The sequence below is a fragment of the Triplophysa dalaica genome, chromosome 21 (genome assembly GCF_015846415.1).
Source record: "Triplophysa dalaica isolate WHDGS20190420 chromosome 21, ASM1584641v1, whole genome shotgun sequence".
NCBI classification, from domain to species: domain Eukaryota; kingdom Metazoa; phylum Chordata; class Actinopteri; order Cypriniformes; family Nemacheilidae; genus Triplophysa; species Triplophysa dalaica.
In genome coordinates, this window is record NC_079562.1 from 12,789,490 (window position 1) to 12,811,113 (window position 21,624).

A 21,624-nucleotide genomic window follows, 5' to 3' on the forward strand; every position below is an offset into this window, starting at 1 on the left:
GGCCAATACGGAGTCTCAGCGGTGAGGCACGGAGCCAATGAGAGGACAGCGATGTTAATAACGGGACTGCTCACATCTGCGCGTAACGGGAAGAGACGTTTACTACATCACTCACACATCCCATGCTCTCGGAATCGAGTGACATATAAACTTTAAGGTAAAACATTTTATCTCTTGAATTGACGACGGTGAATTGAATATGGTGGATAATTTGGAAGACTAAAGCTCAGTATTTGGATACTAAGGAAGTGTTTCTGACAATACACGACATGAATATTTCATGGCCGCAACCGGCTTGCTAACGCAGGGCTTCCTCTTTTGTTGCGATGAGCTGAAGTAATGCACCCAAACGCAGAACATTTCGGTTTTGTAATGTTAAACATCAGATGAAATCTGTTGTTCGGTGAGCGCTTTCAAGACCAATGTCAAGACATGTTTGAAAAAAACATTTTGTGTTTAGCTAGGCACCAAATGTGATGCCAGGCAACTGGAAATGCACGTAACAGCTTCATTTCTTGTTTTCCTTCTGTCTTTTAGATGCAGTTTATGCTGCTCTTCAGCAGACAGGGAAAGCTTAGGCTTCAGAAATGGTATGTGCCACTATCTGACACGCAGAAGAAGAAAATCGCTCGTGAGGTGATACAAATGGTGCTGGCACGCAAACCCAAGATGTGCAGTTTTCTGGAATGGAGGGATTTGAAAATAGTCTATAAAAGGTCAGACAAGGATGATCAAAGGTTGAATGATGCTCACAATTTAGTGGACTGAAGAGTCTTTGTGTTGTCTTTCACCCCATAGGAAAAATACTGTATAATACTGTAGCATTAGCTGCAGTAGTGTTTCAAACTTGACATTTTATTTACAGTTTACAACCGAATATATTTGTACTATTTTAAAAGATTTTCCATCGTCTGGTAAGTGTCACCATATTCCTCATAAATATAAAAACTGTTTTAATGTTCTGTCCCTTCTCCACAGTATTATTGCTTCTGGTTTGTGCATTCACAGAAATCCCAAAGTAATATAACATACATTAAAGTATGTTGTCTCTTAAAAACTGTCATTTTTGCGCCTATCAATAACATATGTTTATTTCCCTTTTTAAAAATAGAAAGCATGTATAGACGGATATTCTTATGATGTGTGGACTAGCATCATGGGTTTAGGAAAATATGATAAAATGGTTCTAACTATTGGTAATCAAACATTCTCTAAGAAATTATTTGTCAAGTTTTGACTGAAAATGTCACATCCATACGTTGAACAGCAACAGTTACTGCTTAGGACATAATGATCCTGTTTCTTAATATGTTGCATTGTGTTAAAAAAGACTAACCGAACAAACATTGTAATCTGTAAACAGTGTTTTTTATTTTGCATTTCAGATATGCCAGTCTGTACTTTTGTTGTGCTGTGGAGGACCAAGAAAATGAGTTGATAACCCTGGAGATAATCCACAGATATGTGGAGCTGCTGGACAAATATTTTGGCAGTGTGAGTGTTGTCGTTATCTTCTCCTGTTGGTTTCTTTGTCTCAGTTTGAAGCCATTGCTGAAAACGTTAAAAAGAAGAAAGGATTGCTGATACGCTTGGCCAATGAAACTATGGTACGTTGTAAAATGTTGTGTTTGCATGTTAATTGAACGCCAGGTATGTGAACTGGACATTATCTTCAACTTTGAGAAGGCCTATTACATTCTGGATGAGTTTATATTGGGTGGAGAAGCCCAGGAGACATCCAAGAAGAACGTTCTAAAGGCCATAGAGCAGGCTGACATGCTGCAGGAGGTGAGGAGAATAATACGCTCATGTTAAAACCTCTGTGAGAGGAAGTTTAATCTTTATTTCTTGTGATTCTCATCTTTTCACAGGAAGCTGAGACACCACGTAGCGTTCTGGAGGAAATTGGACTGACATAAACCATGAGAACTCTCAGCCAAACTATTAATACACATCTTCCTTTCTTTTTCTATGGGCATGTTATCTACTCCAGAACACTCCATATCTTATTTTAGCTTTCAGGTAAAAGCATTTGTACAAGTGTTATAAAATCAGCACTTCCTACAGAAACAATTAGGTATTAAAGCCTGTATTTTTACTGCCAAACACCTGAGGGAATTTAAGCATATGGAATATTGATCTGCACCTCAGTTATGATACCGCAAGTATGCAAACTTCTCATAGTGTTTGGCTGTTTGGCTTCAGGTTCGGTACAGTAGATGTGTAGCAAAGATTTGTGTAACTTCAATCACTACGTCTCTCACAATGTCTTCTTTGTTCAAACATTACCTCTCGCCTTCAGCTGCCTTAAACACTCTCTTACAGCTGATACAGTTATCTTATGCAACTCTCTGTAGTTCAACATCAATGCAACATGGTCTATCACTGCTATAGACGAGGAATTTTCAAATGCGTTAGGGACCAAACATTTCTACTTTGGACAACAGGGAAATGCAAAAATTTGAAGATCATTATGAGTTGTTTTGGAATCGATGTATATGCAGATTGTTAAAAAAGGCACAAGTAAACATCAGTATTAATAAATCTTTGACCAACAACACTGTAATGTATTCCTCCTGTAAACACTTAATTGGTCCAGACAGATCAGGAGGTTTGCCATTCAACTGTTGAAACAAGTATTATTTCAAATGCCAAAGAATAGTCTCCACCATTCTCATGCCTTTTTTTCTAGAAGGGTTAGTTCACTAAAAATCTTCACCTACAGTATATGCTGTTACAAAGACTTTCTTACATGGGTGGTTGACACATAAACCGCATTTGTCCTATGGTTTGACAACAAAAAATGTTAAGAAAAAGAACCTAACAATGAGGATAAATCTCTCTGCTATTTTATGTTATGAATATTAACAATATAATATAAAATAATATATTATTAGCAGTTTGTTTTATACATTTTTGCTGTCACACCATTGGACATGGTATGGTTTATTTGTCAACTACCCACATGAGAAATGTGTCATCCACAATAGAAAATCATACAGGTTTAGAACAACAGTATGATGTGTAAGGAATGACAGAACTTTCATTTTCGGCTGAACTATCCTTCTTTTCAAAATCTCAAATCTTTGTATGCTGTCCTATAACAGTCTTTCTCTTGGAAATACATGTTAATTATAGTTTCATCTGAACAAAATGAAGAATTAAAGCGAGAATACATACGTTGTCTTAATCCTTTTTGATTATTACTAATATAAATTCAGTAAGTATTCAAAGAATTCCAACAATTCCTTATCTATGTAACGCTCAATGGCATGCCATATACAGGTAAATCTAAAAAATTAGAATATTGTGAAAAAGGTCAATATTTGTTTGTCACTCATTGATTCCATCACTCATGAACACTTCAAGTCTTTAGAAAACAGTCATTTAATTACAAATGTATAGACAATGCATTCAACAAAGACCATGACAGCACTAGGAAAAGTGGGCATTTTGTAATAAAAATGAAACCGCAGCAGCTCTATGAAAACAGTAGCAGAGTTTTTTTTATGTATTCGATCCAGATTGTTGGGAGATTTGAGAGTTAACAGAGTCTAAAAGCACAACATGAATTTCCTCTTCTAGCTGACACTGCTCTAAAGTCTGGATCTGTGCTGTGTCTTCTGGTGAACATGTGCTAGATGCCACAGCAGGATCCTCTGTCCTCACTTCCACGGTTTCTGATGGAGTCACATCACGCACCTCATTTCCAGATTCTTCCGGATCAGATCCGGCTGAAGAGCTCGGGCTGCGGGATTTACTCTTCTTCCTTTTGTGTTTCTTTTTGCTCTTTTTTTTCTTGCTCTTTTTAGAGTGCTTATGGCGGTGTGGAGCGGAACTTTTGTCTGTTGTTTCGGCGTTCTCTGGACTTTCGATTTTCCTACGTTGACGGCGACTTTTAACGGATCCGTTTTTGGACACAATCTCTGGACTGTGTGATTTTGTACTTTTTTCTGCCAAGCTACATTCTTTGTCTTTGCTTTGGGATCGGCTCTTGCTCCGTTTGGATTGTTCTCTTTCAGACCTCTGTCTTATTATTAATGATTGCTGTGACATCCTTCTCTCTCTGGTTCTACTGTGACTCTGCCTTTTCCTGTTTTGATTGTATCTTTCTCTGCTGCGACTCCGCCTCTCACGGCTGCGACTGCGCCCCTCCCGGCTGCGACTGCGCCCCTCCCGGCTGCGACTGCGCCCCTCCCGGCTGCGACTGCGCCCCTCCCGGCTGCGACTCCGCCTTTCCCTGCTGCGACTCCGCCTTTCCCGGCTGCGACTCCGCCTCTCCCAGCTGCGACTCCGCCTCTTGCTATAATTAAACCTCTCACGGCTACGGCTCCTTCGATCTGTCCTTCTGCGCTGAGATCGGTCAGGGCTACTCCCTCTCTGGGACCACATTCCATCTCTGCTTCCAAAATGTCGACTTGAAAAGCCGCCACCACTCCTGTCAGGGGACATATGAAGATCCCGGTCTGCTTCCCAGAATTCATTGCCTGGGTTTCGGAACACGTGGAGGAAGTTGCAATGTTTCCCTTTTGGACATTTCTGTCTGTCAAATAGTCCTGAGATGGAGAATGTAAGAAATACAATGTAAGCATATTTTAAGCGGCCCTGCAATGGTGTTTCATGCATTCTGACTTCTTTACAATGTTAAACGTGCCGTCTTCTCATGCTTACATGGTCAACTTGTCAAAAAATGAGTTGGGTGTATTACATGGTATTTCTGTGCTCGATTACACTCCCCCAGCGATCGCACAGGTTTCAGAAAGTTTTTTTCTATTTTTGTCACAACTTTTCAATGTCCCTGATTGGACAATTCTCCCGGAAAAGCACGTGGCATGGCCACAGGAGAGCAGGAGAAGGAGCATGCGTTGATGTCACTTTCAATTGTTATGAATGTTATATAAACGGTGGATAAAACGCTGGATTTGGAGATCGTTTGAAACTGATATATGGAGGAGTCTCAGCGCTAAAAGGTGCCGGACATGAACCGAATGCGGTGAGTGAAACTGATGTCTGTGTTTTGTTGACAATGGGCGCGCAACATGCTTTGGTTCAGCCTAACCCTCCCCCTGCATGCAACTTATGTTTTTGGAAACAATCATAAAGCTGTCTCTATATTTATAAATGTGTTCAAACTAAATATTCTTCAAAGACACAAAGTATGCAATACTACTCTATAGGTACTCAAGATTAATATGAGATTGGCAGAAACCCTGTGTATTACGGGCGCTTTAAAGCAAAAATACATAACAAAATGTATACAGGTTTTCTGGTGCAAAATAGTTTAAAGGGGAGGTCTGATGGAATTTCACTTCTTTAAATTTAGTTAGTAGAATGGCTGTTTGAGCATAAACAACATCTGCCAAGTCGCAACACTCAAACTTTTTAAAGACTACAATGAATGCCTCGTTGGGACTACAGCAAGATTCTTCTTGCAGTTGTTATATCATGACGGCCAAATTTTAAATAACCATGGATCACAGATAAGGTAATGGGCGGGATATCCCAACACACACTAAGTGGTAGACCAATCACAAAAGACTGGCTCAGCTTGACCAATCAGAGTGTTTGGATGGAGGGACGGTGTAAAACATAGGTGAAATATGTAATATACATGTATTTTTTGAAAATCAAAACATGGACACCTATTGTATAGCACAACAAAAACATAATAAATACTTTTTATAAATAGGACCCCTTTCAAAGAAAACAGGTTCTCACCGCATATAGCCGTCTTCCATCTAGTTACTGGTGAGAATTCACATTGTAGTTGTCTTCCAGCATACCAACGACCATTAAACATCATGAATGCTTCTTTGCATTCCTCCTCTCTGCAGTGGTGAAAAATACGAAATCAACATTTGGAACAAAAGTAATTTGAGTTTTGATGTTCCGTTATATATAAGGTTTCTAGACTTACGTGTCATACTGAACGTAAACGTTTCCTCTCAGGTGAAGCTCAAAGTTGCAGCTCACCTATTAAAGTACAGGCAGAAGTTCAAGTTCTTGTTTCTATGATGTTATTTTGAAGGGATTTGTAACATTTGAGGGGACGGTAACCTTGAACTGGACCACCCTCCCTGCATTCCTGAACTCTGGTAGAGCGTCTTCAAAGAATTCCAGGAACTGCTGATGGAACTCCTCCTCACTGTACTCCAGACTGGCGTCGGTGTCATAGTCATCGCGTCTGATCTGCTCCATCCCAAACGTCACAAACATCCCCCTCACCATCAGGGTGGTGCTGGATGACTGGTGCTCGTGCTTTCTGGAGCAACTGTGCATAACAAACATTAAATAAGCAAAAAGCCAAGCAAGAAATTGCCTGATATAATGTGTTTAGGATATAAAATATAAAAAATGAGTGCAGTAAACATACCGGTCTCCAAACCTACAAGCACCCGTTTTAAGAAAGAAGGGACAGTTGGCTTTATCCTTTTCAGTTCCATAATCCTTCGGAGCATCAGGGTTTTTCCAAGGACCTCCATTTTCCAGCTGAACTCAACAAAATATCGATAATTCTGTTATTACAAAAAACACGAGCAATGAAATGGCATTTTGGCACAACAAGGAACGTTTCAATGTTACCTGCATCTCTGCTTGATCCAGCATTTTCTGAACAGCTTCCTATAAATGATGCAAACATATACAGTATGGCAGGTGAAATTCTGTGGTGTCTGCTAGAACTGGTTAAGATTAGGTTACTTAGGAGACAACTAGTTTATTATGTACTGATATGACCAATACTTTGTAATTGAAAGATGACATTTTGGGGGCGGTTTCTGAAACAAACCTAGTCCCAGGCTAATTTAAATGTTAGAGGTGTCTTGATAGAAACCAATTTGCACTGAAATATCTTAAAAGTGTGATTGTTTTGTCTTAAGATGCACCAGTGTATGTTTTTAAAAACGACTAATTTAACAAAGGATTTAAAATAATCCCTTTACGTGAAACCGCCCCATAGTGTGTTTATAATCTTTTATTTACTAATCTATTCACAATCCCATGATGTTGTCAGAATTATAACATTACGCTTAAATAATGTGAAAAGATACATTTTTCTTCAGGGGAAGTGGACACTTGATGGATAAGCAACCTTTGTGTGTATCTTAGTTAAGGAAATCAAGACACAATGCTTTCCAAACAGACAAAACCACAGTGTGTAAACATGAAACAGAGAGGTTCATGGCATGTTGCGTGTATGTTAAAGCCTTTCAAATAGTTTCTTAAATCAGATAAAATGGGATGTTTGACATCTGGATTTGACAATAGAGCAATAGAGGATATGTAGCCATCAGCATCTTTATCCTCCGAGTGCACAGATCACCTCTCTTTCTTTCCTCTCCAGATCCTTCTGCTCTCGCTCTTCTTTTTCTTTCCTCTGTTGTTCCTCCCATTCCTCTCGAATCCTGTTCTGTTATGGAAGAACAAACAACAACTGAATTTTACACCTAAACTTAAAGTTATAAAGCTCATGTGTATTTATAAAATGAACAGAAAACGGTATTTTAACTGTCAGGTGTGATTGCTGACCTCTTCTTCCTCCTTCCTTTTTTGTGCCGCCTCCTCTTTCTCTCTTTTCAGCCTGAACGCTTCCTGTGCGATTCTCTCTCTCTCCAGCCATTCCTGATGTAACCTTTCCCTGGATTGTAATATAGTATTACGTACTCGCATGTGATCAAATTGAACAAAGTTGGTCAAATAAAACACTGAAAGACAAACCCCTGGTCCTCCTCGATCTTCTCGTCTTCCTCTCCTCCAGTTTGGTTGTCTTCATTCTGTGACAGATCTAAAGAGACGCGCGTTAAGCATTCTGACAGCTTAAATGTGTCCAGGTTATGTTTATGAAAATTGCATGACATTGCATGGGTAGGGAAGGTAAAACAAATAGTTTACCCGTTCCTCTTGTTTGGGCAAGAGCTTGGCGCTTTCTTTTCCTCCTCTCTCGTTTGAGAAGAGCTCTTCTTTGTTTTTGACTAAACAGGCGAGATATTGGTGTCAAATGTATATAATATACAGTATTTACATCATAGTTCACTTAATGTTTACTTGGTCATGTTTATTTGATGCGAGCAGATATACATCGAAAAAGAAATTTACATCACCTAAGTACGACAGGAGCAGTTTTAGGCTCGTCTGATCGATTCTCTGTCGTCAGTTCTGAGTCCAGCGACCCTGCAGGATCTGCCTGCGATGAACAAGAATCATTATCTGTCATTTTAAACCATTATTTACACATTGACAGCAGCAAAAGCTTTCAGTTGTGTCAAGTTAACGAAATGCACGCTTAGGAGATCGCATAACGATGACGTCGCATGGGTTTGTCGCAATCTGATGGCGTAATAACGCGCATGCTCAGTCTTGTGTTGGGATTCGATTCTCTGGTCCGCTCAATTTGAGCATATCGGTTCTTTTGATGGTTCGTGTAAACGAATCTATTTGAAAATACGATGTAATGATTCCTAGAAGTTGAAATGGAGTTAAAGGGAATTGTTGGATCCATTTTTATTTAACAACATACAAAAACTATTAAATAAGCTCAAATCTAACTGAAGTATAATTTAATACACACTCTAAAAATGATTGCTGTGGCTTAATAAATATCACAAAAATAGGCAGTTAGATTAACTTAATAATGTATTTTAAAATCATTTAGGCCTGATTTTTTTTGGTAGGAAACATATACAAATAAACATACATATATTATATAAGTTTAATTAATGAGTCTAATGATTTTTGAATTAAAATATATATTTTAAATATACGCTTAACATAGTAGTGTAAGACACTGTAAAACGAAACAATCAAACAAAGAAAGCCGACGTTGAAGAACTTTGAAAAACGATGACGACTCCGAGCGCTTTGTGAATCAATTCGACATGAACGAGTCATTCGAGAATCGGATATCTTCAGAATCATTTAGCGCGCAGGGACGCAAGCTGCTTTTACAAGCAGTGACGGGATCTCGAGTAAAACCCCTCTACCCGAGATTTTTCACTTGCTGGCTTTAAATCCCACACCTCCTTCAGTGGATAACCTGCAGAAAATACGCCAGAATGGCAGACAAAGAAGGTAAACTTTTCCCGTCCCGTTCAGTATTTTGTTCTTTTGACAGAGTTTGTTAGCATTAGCCTCAAGTGCTAATGGACGCGACCCACATACAGACATGAGAATGAATGAATATTAGAATAAATATCACATTCTGTTCAACACGCAGTTTTCACTTAGTTTAAAGCTTTTGGCGAGATACAATAATAGTATTTATATATTGATAGTAAATGCAGCCATTTCCAAAAGCACATTGAGCTGAGTTCCCTCCATAATTCATGTAACGTTACTACATACACTACTAAAAGATCAGATGTTTGACTCTAACTTCCATTCTGTCATTTTTATAAAAAATATACCTTTTTTCAGTTTCTGGTACACGTCACTATGCAGTTTTTGTGAAATTTGTTCGTCTGTTTTCATTGACAGTATATGATGATGCGGTGGAGGAGAGAGTAATAAATGAAGAATACAAGATCTGGAAGAAAAACACACCATTCCTGTATGATCTGGTCATGACTCATGCCCTCGAGTGGCCAAGTTTGACCGTGCAGTGGCTTCCTGACGTGACCAGGTAATCCAACGTCTACCTGAGCTGTCCAAACGATGCAGAATGCTGTTATCTACAATTTATTGTCTGGTTTTATTGAGCTGCAACTTTATACTAATGGTTTGATTGATATGTTTTGTAAAGACCTGAGGGAAAGGATTATGCAGTCCATCGGCTGGCGTTGGGCACACACACATCGGATGAGCAGAACCACCTGGTCATTGCAAGCGTTCAGATCCCTAATGACGATGCCCAGTTTGACGCATCCCACTATGACAGTGAGAAAGGAGGTATGAGAAGATCCGTCTCTGAATGTGGGATAAATGTGTCCTCTACTTGAATGCTAAATATCAACAGTACTGAAATAATCATTTGTGCGTGTGTGTGTTTCTTCAGCAGGTATGATCACTCTCACATGCTGTTTGGATGGCAAAGCACTGCAACAGCTCAGTTTTGTTTTAGTGGATGCAAATGAATTTGTTTACAAATAAACATAATCAGATCTTGTAGGTAGACATCAGGTAAACAAGACATTGTCGGTGAATGTGTATGGGCATTTGTTTTTAGAGTTCGGAGGTTTTGGGTCAGTGAGCGGAAAGATTGAAATTGAGATTAAGATCAATCACGAAGGAGAAGTGAACCGAGCCAGATACATGCCGCAAAATCCCTGCATCATCGCCACCAAGACCCCCACCTCTGACGTGCTGGTGTTTGACTACACCAAACACCCATCCAAACCAGGTCAGTATCTTTCTGTTGATCCACACAAAGAATCTATTTTATAATGCACTAAAAAGGGAGTTAACACTCATATTTTGTCTATGTATAGACCCCAGTGGAGAATGTAGTCCAGATTTGAGGCTGAGGGGGCATCAGAAGGAGGGCTACGGCTTGTCCTGGAACTCGAACTTGAGTGGAAATTTGCTCAGTGCATCAGACGACCATGTGAGTAACGGATTACATGTAATCTGGATTACGTACTTGGATTCCCCAAAACAAGTACTTGTAGTTGGAGTAAACTACATTTTAAAATACTTGAAATCTGACTACAGTTACTTTTTTTTTTTTTTTGGAAATCTGCCTAATGAGACTAGTGAAACCGATATCATCTTTTAACACCACATTAGCTGTTGTTGTTACACTTTCTATTCATTTACAAAAAAACTTGTTATGAAAAGAGTGTTCCGATGAGAACTCTGTTAAAAACCGGTAATAGCGTTTATTTCTAACATTTCCTGTAATGTGACCATAAACGGTTCTTGTAAATAATAACTGCAATGTGCAAGACTGCTAAGTCCATCAATCCATCCATGTAAATTAAAATAAAAACATTCTGCTAACTGATAAACAAGTTAAAACAACCAAACTAGGGGACACCTTAAGGGACCAACTGCTTATGCTTTTTTAAACTGTGTTTGGATGTATTTCGTGTCTTAAATTATGTAAGTTATTATTAATTATAAAAAGATTTAAAACAGAGGGGTGCCCTATTTTCCCTGCACAACAACCCAGCCAATAAAAATTGGGCTTTAATGAATGTCATTTCATGTCTTCTCCCTCTTTGTATCTGTGAAAATTGTACAAAATTATCCTGCTTCACTTTATGCGACATCAAATAAGATTAAAGTCCAAAAGTAATTTAAATGTAGTCCAAAAGTAGTCAGACTACGTGGCCACAAATTTTGTCATGTAATCGAATTAAAAAGTAATCCACCCAGGTCTGTTTATATGTATATGTATTTTAATCTTCATATAATTTAAGTCTAGACTTTCAAACAGTCTTTTTTCTTTCATCACTTTAGACAATCTGTCTATGGGACATCAGTGCTTTTCCAAAGGAGGGGAAGATAGTAGACGCCAAGACCATCTTCACAGGACATACAGCTGTGGTGGAGGATGTGTCCTGGCATCTTTTACATGAATCGCTCTTCGGCTCTGTGGCTGATGATCAGAAACTTATGATGTGAGCAAGCAAAGCTTTCCATTTGGTGAAATATATTCAGTGTGATTTGTGAAACCGTTAACCTCAACAAATTAGGATATTAAAACTGAATAATTTGAATTAGTATTTTTTACATACTGACACAGGTTTTCAATCTTTTTCCACAGCTGGGACACACGGTCAAACAACACATCAAAACCCAGTCACGCTGTGGATGCCCATACAGCTGAAGTCAATTGTCTGTCCTTCAATCCCTACAGTGAGTTTATTCTCGCCACCGGCTCGGCAGACAAGGTCTGTGCACATTGTAAAAAAACTCAATCAAATGTGATTATTGTTAACAAAACATACATGCTTAATGCGTCTATCTGTATTTATCACCGTAGACTGTTGCATTGTGGGATCTGCGCAACCTGAAGCTGAAGCTTCATTCATTTGAATCCCACAAGGATGAAATCTTCCAGGTAATATTTTTTTTCCAAATCTCATCCTCATTTTAAGTAGGGATGTAACAATATTATCAATTTCATGTTATAGCAATAGCAAAATTGTATAAATATTGTAGTGGTCACATGACTGTATGAAAAAATAATCACAGAATGAGACTGTTAGAAAAAGATAATAATGTTACCTTTGGCAAGGTCCATCTGGTGCAATGATTTTTTTTTATAAAAGGGATTTTTTTGGAAATATTACCTATCTGGTACTATAACTCATACCTCTAAGCAACAGGAATGATTAGAGATTAAAGAAAATAATTATCATTTGTCATCTTAAATATCGTGCAGTGTTATTTATGCAGAGGTATTATCACACATTGAGAGTTTGATATTGTTACATCCCTGGTTTTAAGTCATAGCAAAGAAACAGAATTGATCATGCTCTGAATTGTCTGTGTTTTTGACAGGTCCAGTGGTCTCCTCATAATGAAACCATCCTGGCCTCCAGTGGCACAGACAGACGTCTCAATGTCTGGGACCTGAGGTATAACAACTCTGTTCTTATTGATCATAATGATTTTCCTTGAGAACATTTATTCAGATTGTTTTAATTGACGCCTTTAGGAGTCTCTGGGTTTACTGGAAAGAAAAAACCTGTGGATTCAGTATTAAATATTGAATGTATCTGTACATTTCTCACCTTCCAGTAAAATAGGAGAGGAGCAATCTGCGGAGGATGCAGAAGACGGTCCTCCAGAGCTGCTGGTGAGTCATAAAGGATTTGCTTAAAATGCTCATGTCAGACATATTCTATAAAAATAATGTACCGGCTACGATTTCCTTGTTTTTCCGTTTTGCATTTATTCAACGTTTTTTGTTTGTTTTGGCAGTTCATTCACGGTGGCCACACAGCAAAGATCTCAGATTTCTCCTGGAACCCAAATGAACCTTGGGTAATTTGTTCAGTGTCAGAGGACAACATTATGCAAGTATGGCAGATGGTAAGTGGACGTATGATTATTTATATTTTAGATTCTGTGTGATTTGGATCAAAAATGAGTTCGTACTTCGTTTTTTTTTTTCAACTTTCGTCTAGGCTGAGAACATCTATAACGATGAAGAGCCAGACACCCCCGCATCAGAGCTGGAGGGACAAGCGTCGTAACTGCTCGCACCCTTCCCATCACTCATTAAAATCCTGCAACACTTTTATGGCTTCCTGTGCATCAGCTTTTGCTTTCCAGTATTATTCAGACATGGCTTCATCTTCCTACTTTCCACTTTATATATACAACTTTATCCATTACAGTGTCCCTCTGTAGACACTTTTCTAAAAGGTTCACATTTATTTACTGCTGTAGAAAAGTTTGGCTCCAGTTGGTTTGAAAATGGACAGAATATTTGAAGATAGGTTTGGATAAAGAGATCAACAGACTGCACTGCATTTTCAGTCACTTCTGAGAAGTTATGGCCTGGTGTTTCACAATTATGAGTTCCTTTTTGTGCAAAACCCGTTGTCAATTTGCAATAAATCTTTTGTAATGACTTTTAAAATGATTTTGTATTCCTAAATTGTTGTTTAAAGTACTTATTCTGTGTTTACAATTCATAGCAGAAAATAAAGTACAGATCAGCTGTTAGAATGTAAATCTCCCTCGACACATGAAAACAAACTTTGTGTAACTGCATGTGTACACTAACAACTTGTGGATCAATTCGATATGTCTGCTCAAGAAAACATTCAATGAATCATTTAAATGGTAAGTAAAATTATACAAAATGTTTTATTGAAAAGCAAGACAGAACTACAAGAGCATTGGTACATTCTTAGAAGGGTCATGGGCTGAGCCGGGGGAAAAGCTCTCTTGAGCGTCTTTCACAGTATGTCTTACCTACAGAGGTAGATTTCTTGCATAACCTGAGAATCAAACGGGGACATTGCCAAAATAAACAAAAGAAGCGGAAGCGATACAAATGACAGTACCAACATTTTACAAATTCAGAATGAACTGAACCCCAATTGGAGATGTTAGCAGTATTGATATGTTTTTAAAGAACTGACCTCTTAGGCAGAATAGAATCGTAAAGATTGTGAAAGTGTTACATAAACAGTATTTCAAACCAAACATCAAGTGCTTCGATCTAAAAAATACATTATCCAAATTTTGGGGAAGGGATTTTACAATACAAAAATACTGCAGCGATGAAAGCCATCCTTTGTGTTTTATCAGCTCTTACACATGAACAATGAAACATCTTGATATCGTTGCTCTTTTTTTGTTCTTTGATGATAAAAAAATGGCATCTTGACTAATTGGTAGTCTGTGTTACATTTCATAAATAAAAAAAAGAGTTCACATGTTCATCATGTCCAATGAAAAATAGATTTTCCTGGATTCACCATTTAGGAATGTACTGGCCAGTGTCAGAGGTTCAGATCAGCGCATGCATAAAGCCAGACGTTGATCTATGGACCTGAGGAGAAACCCTGTGTGCCCATGCCATATAAACCGATCTTAAAGGGCTATGAGGCTGACATAATCATAAAATCGGCTACTGACATTAGTTCTATGCATTTCTACATTCATTGGTTTAGTTCTCCATGTATACTTTCATATTGTTAACTAAAGTGACAATGTATGCAGCTGCATGGAATTCTTGAATTACAGACATTTTATTCTTATTTAAAGTTCAAAAAAATAATCACATTCAATCCAGTATCAAAGGACCCTTTTTAAAATAAGAATTTCAGGTTCGTGTTTTGGTAAAGGAGGAAATATTCTTACTGGTCAACATATGAAAACCTGCTCAAATTATACCAACTGAACAAAATAAATTCAGACAAATTACCAAGAAACCGGATGAAAACAGCTGTGATCAAAAATAAACTAGGGCTCATTGTATTTTAAACATACAATAATGTCTCAATACAACAATGTTAAAGTATCAACAAGGGTTTTAGAATAATGAATCAAGATGTCAAGAAATAAAAAAGGGGATTTTCCTTTTCCAATGGCAAGCCATGCATTTACAATTTTGAATCATCATGGGTTGGTATAGATCTGCTGGTGAAGATGCCGTTCCCTTCATTTCTTCTAACTAAAATCCTCTTATGACTGCATGCTGTAGATATACTCAGTCCTACAGGAAGTGACACGTGGTTTGACCCTGTACTATTTTTTCACAAAGGTTTAATATGAAGCAGCCATTTCAAAGTCACACAAGCCGTTTCAGATTCTCAGTTCGCAGTTACGAGTCTCCAATGAAGCTTGGACACTTGACCCCTCTCTTCATTAACAAGTCATGGATCTTCTTTAAAGGGATAGTTCTTCCAAAAATTGTAATTCTGTCACCATTTACCCACTCTATTGTCATTTCAAACCTGTATGACTTTCTGAAAAGAAGATATTTTCAAGAATGTTCTTAACCGAACAACAGCGGTACCCTTTGACTTGCATTGGTTTTGTGTCCATACAATAGAAGTTAATGGGTACCGGTGTTGTTCCAATTATCTTCTTTTTAGTGTTCAGCAGAAAAAAGAAAGTCACACAGGTTTGAAATGACATGAGGGAGAGTAAATGACAGAATTTTCCTTTTTGGGTGAACTATCCCTTTAAACTTTAAAGTGGATTTTAATCAAAGCAATGTAAGTTTGATGTGTTAAGGACCCTTCCTGGCTCAGACTCAATATGTCAAAGAGCAGGTGAGTATTTGTATTAAAGCCCTATGACTCAAGGTTAACAAGACATTTTGAGCTCGACTGGCTTCTTCACTACATACAGTTATTTCAAAATAGCGATATTCAACGTTAAATGCGTACAAAAGTATTTATTCTGATCCTAGAGGTCAGTGTCAGGAGCTACAAGAGAAACGAAAAATGTGCAACGACAGCACAGCAGAGAAGGACCGAAGAGAATGAGGAAAGAAAGACATACGAGCAAAGCTGCATGGCGGCCACTTTGGACCGCATGACCATTTCCTACGAAAATACAATGTGATAAAAAACAGGGAGTAAAAAGTGCTCGCCACAAAGCTGATTAACAACGTACAAAGCAGTTAGCTTCACTAATGTCCTGCTTTTTCCTCACAAATTTTGTTATGATAATTGTTAGACAAAAATATATATACCTCCAGAAAAAAAAAAAGGCCACCAGAAGGCCAGGCTCAGTCGTCAATGAGTTGTGTTGATGGGGTGGTGCCCTCCACCTCAGACTGAAGTCTGAGTTTCTCTGTTTCAGGCACCAAAGCCTCCATTTCTCCTTCCACCTCTCTCTCCATCTCTGTGTTTAAGGGTTGATTGGGGTGGTCCTCCGGCTGGGGGTCGGGAGGGCCCGTACCTTCCTCCTCCACATCTTTAGTCGGTCCCTGGACGGTCTTCAGTTTCTGGTTCAGGTCATTGCGTTCTCTCTGCAGGGCCCTGCAAAGCTTCTCCAGACGGTCTAGCTTGCCTTGGAGGCCTTTGTAATTCTTATCTCGCACCGTTTTCTGCAAGAAAAATTTAACTTTTATATGTTTGGGCATACCATAAATGAAGTTCTTACTACTAAGGCTGCTTTGAATCACTGTGCATTGCATGAAGCCCTTTATAAAAACCTGGATTTAAATCACACCTGTCTTTGTGGTAGCCCGAGGCAATGTTAACATCAAACACAATGTAATGGGAGTGGCCCATGCTTTTTATAGGCAAAAAATTAGCCAATTATGCCCTCTGCCAGTCAATCATCTGTCAGGTTTGCTGATGATGGATGTCCTGACATGTCTTAGGAGGGCAGGGTTTTTAAATGTGGTGAGGTTAAAAGCATGGGTGGTGCTCAAATTTTGTGTACAATCTTGCAAAATTACTGAAATCATTCAGAACTTTTTTTATAAAGCATGCTACTTGTTCCTCTCACCTCTTCTGCCATCTGCAGTAGTGTCTGGTTGTTGGTCTCCCATTTGGTCCTCCATAAAGTGGTCTCCTTCTCAAGCTTCTTGATCTTCTTTGTCATCTATTCAGTCACAAACACAAACAGGTGTCGTGCGAAGCAGCTCTTAATATTATGATTTTTACTGGAAATTTGTCAAGTATTTAATTAAAGAATCAAGTGAAACAATCATATAAAAGTGGAGGGATGCTGCTCACTCACTTTCTCCATCTCTTGCCGGAATGTGGTGAAGACCTCGTTGCTCTTGGCGAGGGTGGTCTGAAACTCCTCAAACTTGTCCATATAGAGAGTGAGCTGCTGCTTCAGCTGGTGTTCCTGCTCTTTCATCAGCTCACATTTATGTCTGGACTCGGTCGCGTCTTTTAGGAGCTGAACAGAGAGCAGAGACAGACAACAAAGGACTTATTATTGGACAATTAAAGGGGTCCTATGGCACAAATATATGTTTTTCTGTCTCTTTGGTGTGTTATAGGTTGCCCATGCATGCATAAGACAGGTTAAATTGCAAAAATGTAAGTGTCGGAACAAAAGATGCCAATCATAGCACACCTCGCTTTTCAGAGCGACGAGCTTTGTAAAATTTGCACGTTTCAGAGAGGCGGGGCAAAGAGGAGATACAAACATGCACAGTGTGTGGAAAATACAGTGTTTTTCAACCTTAAATCGTGTTTACACATTGCATTACATCTTAAACAAGGATAATAATTGTTTTAGGTGTGTCATACCACCCCTTTAATATAATTTATTCACACAATATTTAATTATTTACATTTTTTTATTGATATTTATAATATTTAATATCAGGATCTGTATTTTATCAGTCTAGCATTATGGGTGAAATACTCCCTCTGTGTTAACTAAGAAGCTGTTTACAATCCCATTTTTAAATAACAACGGAAAACTTTTTGTTTTGGTCATTAATTTACATGTCAACTGCGTTTTGGGGGCTTAAACTGTCCTGAAAAAGGAGAAATTAGTTTTGAGGTGCAAACTTTTGCAAATAATACTGTTATCACTTCCTGGTAAACTACAAACACAACTTTGGGAAAGCACCGTGATGTCATGTACATGCATATTTTACGTGTTATTTTACGAAGTGACATTGTCAACAACAGGCGTGGCATAATACATTGGATTTAGTTGTTTTTTTGGATCCGTATAAACATGGATTGTTTTCTAAATGTGTCAACTGTAAATAAACTGTTAAAAACGTTTTCGTTTATTCTAGTCCTACCTGTACATTATAGATGGTTTCATTGAACGCACGCAAATGGCCCAAAGTTAAAATCCGGTGTTTGGTTATCAGTCTAGCAGCTGGCTTGTTATATAACAATATATTTATATACATTTTTAGATCAATAATTTATTGTATATTAATTGTATTAAATTCAATAAAACTACCCAACACTAATTGAGTCTTTTCGGAGGTCTACCAGAAGATCAACTGAAACTCATAAGCTCATAATTTAAGACTTTGTTTCATTGGTAGCTTTCCCAACACTGTTAACAGTCCTTCAGATGAACACTGACTCTGATCTGGTCTTGAAGATACTCACAAACTCTCGTTCTCTCTGCTGTTTCTCCTCCACCTCTCGCATCAGCTCGACCGTCCGTTGGAGTTTAGCGTCCACCAGCTGCTGCTGTAGTTCCTTATGTTTGAACACCTTGTCGATATGCTGAAAAAAGACCAACGTTAACAATGCGCTTCCAAAGACTGCAGCACTTCATAAAAAAAACCTATAACACTAGAACACACACAAAAAAACAAAAGGACAAGTGCTAATAGAAATTTCCCCTTACCACATCCTACTACAACACCTTTACATTCGTGCATTTGGCAGACGCTATTATACAAAGCACCTTACATTGCATTGAATTATAATTTTTTGATTCTGACTAAGTGGGATCGAACCCATGACCTTGTCATCACTCTAACCACTGAGCCACAGGAAAACACTACATTCTATCCAGTTTGTGAAAATCAGATGCTACAAAAAACCTGTTAGATAATGTCAAATTAGAAAACACAATATTATTTGAGGCACAAGGTCAATTTTATATTAAATTATAATTATAACCTAAACCGAGTTACACCCTTAAAACCTGATAATGCAAGCATGCATAATCTCACACACATGACTGGATCATCATGATTGCTTTGGTGGTTGAACCGTAGGACTGTGCCCAGTCTAACAAGCCCAAACATGTCAAACAGCAAGCGTGCATGCGAACCGAGCAAAATGAAGCAAATAATGTAAAATTGTCATTTGGCAAGGCACGAAGAAATATCTGGCCATAACTATCGAAGGAAAATCTGTATTTCAGATCCGTCAGATCTGATCAGTAGTGTAAACGATGAAAGAAATGAAACAAATAGAACAGCACCTCCAAACTCTCTACGCACTCAACCAGAGAATCGCAGTCAATTTGCATATTTGCCAGATGTTGTCTCACCTCCTCCCGCAGCTCGTACTGCTCGATGAGTTTCTTGAGTTTCTCCGCCAGCTCCATGTTCTCCTGACGCAGTTTGCTGTTGTAAGAGTTATGCTGCTCCATCTGGGCCTCAATCTCGTTGAGTGTCATCTGGAAGTGCAGCGTCGCCTCCTTGCGCCGCTCCTCGTACTCCCTAAACCTCTGAGCGTTCTCCTCCTGCCATCACGACACCAGAAACACGTTTACACACATAGTTAACCCAAAAATTCACATTATTTACTCATTTACATATCATTTCAAACCTGTGTGACTGTCTGTTCAGCAGAATACAAAAGAAGATATTTTGAAGAATGTTGGTCCCCATTGACTTCCATTGTATGCACACAAAACCACAGAGACATTCCTCAAAATATCTTCTTTTGTGTTCCACAGAAGAAAGAGTTATTTCTGGGAGACCTATCCCTCTATTTTCGGAAAAGATAAATGAGTTGTGGGCACCTTCAGGGTCTTGTTATGACGTTGAAGTTCCCTGCAAAGACTCTCCAGCTTGCTGCGTGCCAGGACGGCCTTGCTGTGCTCGCTCTGTAGGTGAATCTTCTCTTTGAGCACCTGGTTCTGCTTCTTCTGCAACACCTTCACCTGTTTCTGCATGCTGCGGCTCTCCTCCAGCTGTGCCAGGAAGAATGACACTGTAGTATTTCCCATATGGACTATTTTATGATACTTTTTCTGCCTTGCACGAAGCCACAGATACATACCAGATCAGCATATTTCTTACAAAGGGCTGCAAGTTTCTCTTCTGGAGTGGCCAAAGCATGAAGCGCCTGCATCAGCAACAGAACTTCTTTGCCTGTGACAACAGAAATGAATCGTGATGTGAAATAACACTGCACATTGCTTTCAAAATAAAAAAGGCACATGCTCAATATCACAGCCAACACCAACCAGCTTTTTGTTCAATGGTTTTCTCAACACAAGGATCCAGCTCTTCTGGGTTGATATCCTCCCTTCCGGGTGTCTCCCCTCTCTCCTCACCGCTCACCCGCCCCACAAAATCCTCCACGCTATTCTGGGAAGGAGTCCCTACAACGAGAGGGGAACTGCTTCCTTCAACAAGTCCACGGGCCTCTATGCCGCAGACCCCGATGACACCAGCCTCCATTTTTTCAGTCACCTACAATTGTGAACGGAATAAGATCCAGATGACATACACAAGTTTAGGTTGTGACACCGACTTAAACTCGCATCAAATACAGCCCTATGTTTGTTTTCTTCATAAACAGAGCAAAGTGCAAACACACTGGCAGAGAGAAAGAGAGAGAGATACGACCACGTGCTGCGGAGAGAGCGCAACTGCACGCGAGCCTCACTGTGACCTCACTACTTCTACTGCATATTTTGGTCATCACTGGCGCGTGCGAACGTGCTACCTAGGAGGCAGCTCACAGGATTTGGGACACGGCAAAAAGTTACAGAGTAACCAAACTTAGCGAGAGGGAAAATGTAAAGAAATAGGCAACAAAAGAGTACACGGAGGAATTTATTATACGTCCATGACTACTAATCTGTGAAAGCAAATGCGTCATCACTGACCATTAACAGTATAGATGCGAAACTTATGAATATTATTAAGTCTCACACAGACTACCTACAGATTCTTTACTGACAATGTCAAACTGAATAGTTTGTTTACATCAGATAACCATTTAAGTCTTCCGGTTTAAAACCATCATATTATGCAGTCAGAAAGCCGGACAAACTCGTTACCTCCACATTCAGCACCTTGTTCAACACACATGCGCATGAACTCTATGCTTTCATGATTTTAACACTACATCAAAATAAAAATCATTTTTTATTAGTGTGTCAGCACTATTATTAAAACACGGCGCCGTTGTAGATTCCGATGTAAACCGCGATATTGTGATCATGTAAATAGAGAGTGCTCATGTAAGTTGGCTTGTCTGATGGTTAGCGCGCTAAAGCTACTTCCTTCGTAAATAATACACATTTGTGACGACAAGTTTCCATCGTATGTTTATTGAAGGTCTTTCATACTTCATGTCTTACTGATTATGATATATTGGAAATAAATATGTAGCAAAGAGAAGGCTGGGATACAGTACCTGTGTGTTTTCAGCATTTAAAGCGAGCCTGGCGTCTGAGCGCGTCGCCATGTTGTTGTGACGAAACGCAGAATCGAAAATAGAGGCAAGACTGCATGAAGACTAATTAAAGTTCAAACAAAGTCAAACACGTGTATTATATTTTCAATGTACTTTATAAAAAACG

At 38.9% G+C, this 21,624-nt stretch overlaps 4 protein-coding genes across 4 annotated transcripts; 2 read left to right on the forward strand and 2 right to left on the reverse strand.

Moving 5' to 3' along the window:
• ap1s2 (adaptor related protein complex 1 subunit sigma 2) lies at nt 1–3,179 on the forward strand. The gene is made up of 5 exons (XM_056735557.1): nt 1–157; nt 538–716; nt 1,386–1,494; nt 1,651–1,788; nt 1,872–3,179. Exons 2-5 carry the CDS (start codon nt 538–540, stop codon nt 1,917–1,919), a joined length of 474 nt encoding a protein of 157 aa, XP_056591535.1. The 5' UTR covers nt 1–157; the 3' UTR covers nt 1,920–3,179.
• Nucleotides 3,180–3,369: 190 nt separating this feature from the next.
• Nucleotides 3,370–8,303, reverse strand: zrsr2 (zinc finger (CCCH type), RNA-binding motif and serine/arginine rich 2). The gene is made up of 11 exons (XM_056735544.1): nt 8,100–8,303; nt 7,891–7,970; nt 7,717–7,783; nt 7,528–7,636; nt 7,322–7,408; nt 6,583–6,621; nt 6,374–6,489; nt 6,058–6,271; nt 5,918–5,973; nt 5,719–5,828; nt 3,370–4,556 (listed from the first exon to the last, which is right to left on the reverse strand). Exons 1-11 carry the CDS (start codon nt 8,210–8,212, stop codon nt 3,508–3,510), a joined length of 2,040 nt encoding a protein of 679 aa, XP_056591522.1. The 5' UTR covers nt 8,213–8,303; the 3' UTR covers nt 3,370–3,507.
• A 608-nt stretch (nt 8,304–8,911) lies between these two features.
• On the forward strand, nt 8,912–13,617 carry rbb4l (retinoblastoma binding protein 4, like). The gene is made up of 12 exons (XM_056735551.1): nt 8,912–9,066; nt 9,472–9,616; nt 9,737–9,882; nt 10,160–10,333; nt 10,422–10,537; nt 11,395–11,555; nt 11,702–11,828; nt 11,921–11,998; nt 12,442–12,518; nt 12,682–12,739; nt 12,865–12,975; nt 13,071–13,617. Exons 1-12 carry the CDS (start codon nt 9,051–9,053, stop codon nt 13,137–13,139), a joined length of 1,278 nt encoding a protein of 425 aa, XP_056591529.1. The 5' UTR covers nt 8,912–9,050; the 3' UTR covers nt 13,140–13,617.
• Nucleotides 13,618–13,739: 122 nt separating this feature from the next.
• On the reverse strand, nt 13,740–21,568 carry txlng (taxilin gamma). Its single transcript, XM_056735545.1, has 9 exons — nt 21,459–21,568; nt 20,278–20,506; nt 20,091–20,182; nt 19,831–20,001; nt 19,354–19,548; nt 18,456–18,575; nt 17,101–17,268; nt 16,867–16,962; nt 13,740–16,459 (listed from the first exon to the last, which is right to left on the reverse strand). The coding sequence occupies exons 1-9, from the start codon at nt 21,507–21,509 to the stop codon at nt 16,139–16,141; spliced, it is 1,443 nt and encodes a 480-aa protein (XP_056591523.1). The 5' UTR covers nt 21,510–21,568; the 3' UTR covers nt 13,740–16,138.
• Nucleotides 21,569–21,624: the final 56 nt, after the last annotated feature.

Coding starts and splice junctions, on each gene's coding strand:
- txlng (XM_056735545.1), bottom strand. CDS start 21,509: ATGGCGACGCGCTCAGACGCCAGGCTCGCTTTAAATGCTGAAAACACA. Junction 20,183..20,277: donor AACCATTGAACAAAAAGCTG/GTTGGTGTTGGC, acceptor CTGTTGTCACAG/GCAAAGAAGTTCTGTTGCTG. Junction 16,963..17,100: donor TCCGGCAAGAGATGGAGAAA/GTGAGTGAGCAG, acceptor GTGACTGAATAG/ATGACAAAGAAGATCAAGAA.
- ap1s2 (XM_056735557.1), top strand. CDS start 538: ATGCAGTTTATGCTGCTCTTCAGCAGACAGGGAAAGCTTAGGCTTCAG. Junction 1,495..1,650: donor TGGACAAATATTTTGGCAGT/GTGAGTGTTGTC, acceptor ATTGAACGCCAG/GTATGTGAACTGGACATTAT. Junction 1,789..1,871: donor AGGCTGACATGCTGCAGGAG/GTGAGGAGAATA, acceptor ATCTTTTCACAG/GAAGCTGAGACACCACGTAG.
- zrsr2 (XM_056735544.1), bottom strand. CDS start 8,212: ATGACAGATAATGATTCTTGTTCATCGCAGGCAGATCCTGCAGGGTCG. Junction 7,784..7,890: donor TGCCCAAACAAGAGGAACGG/GTAAACTATTTG, acceptor GCGTCTCTTTAG/ATCTGTCACAGAATGAAGAC. Junction 4,557..5,718: donor ATGGAAGACGGCTATATGCG/GTGAGAACCTGT, acceptor TCTCCATCTCAG/GACTATTTGACAGACAGAAA.
- rbb4l (XM_056735551.1), top strand. Junction 9,883..10,159: donor CTATGACAGTGAGAAAGGAG/GTATGAGAAGAT, acceptor ATTTGTTTTTAG/AGTTCGGAGGTTTTGGGTCA. Junction 12,740..12,864: donor ACGGTCCTCCAGAGCTGCTG/GTGAGTCATAAA, acceptor TTGTTTTGGCAG/TTCATTCACGGTGGCCACAC.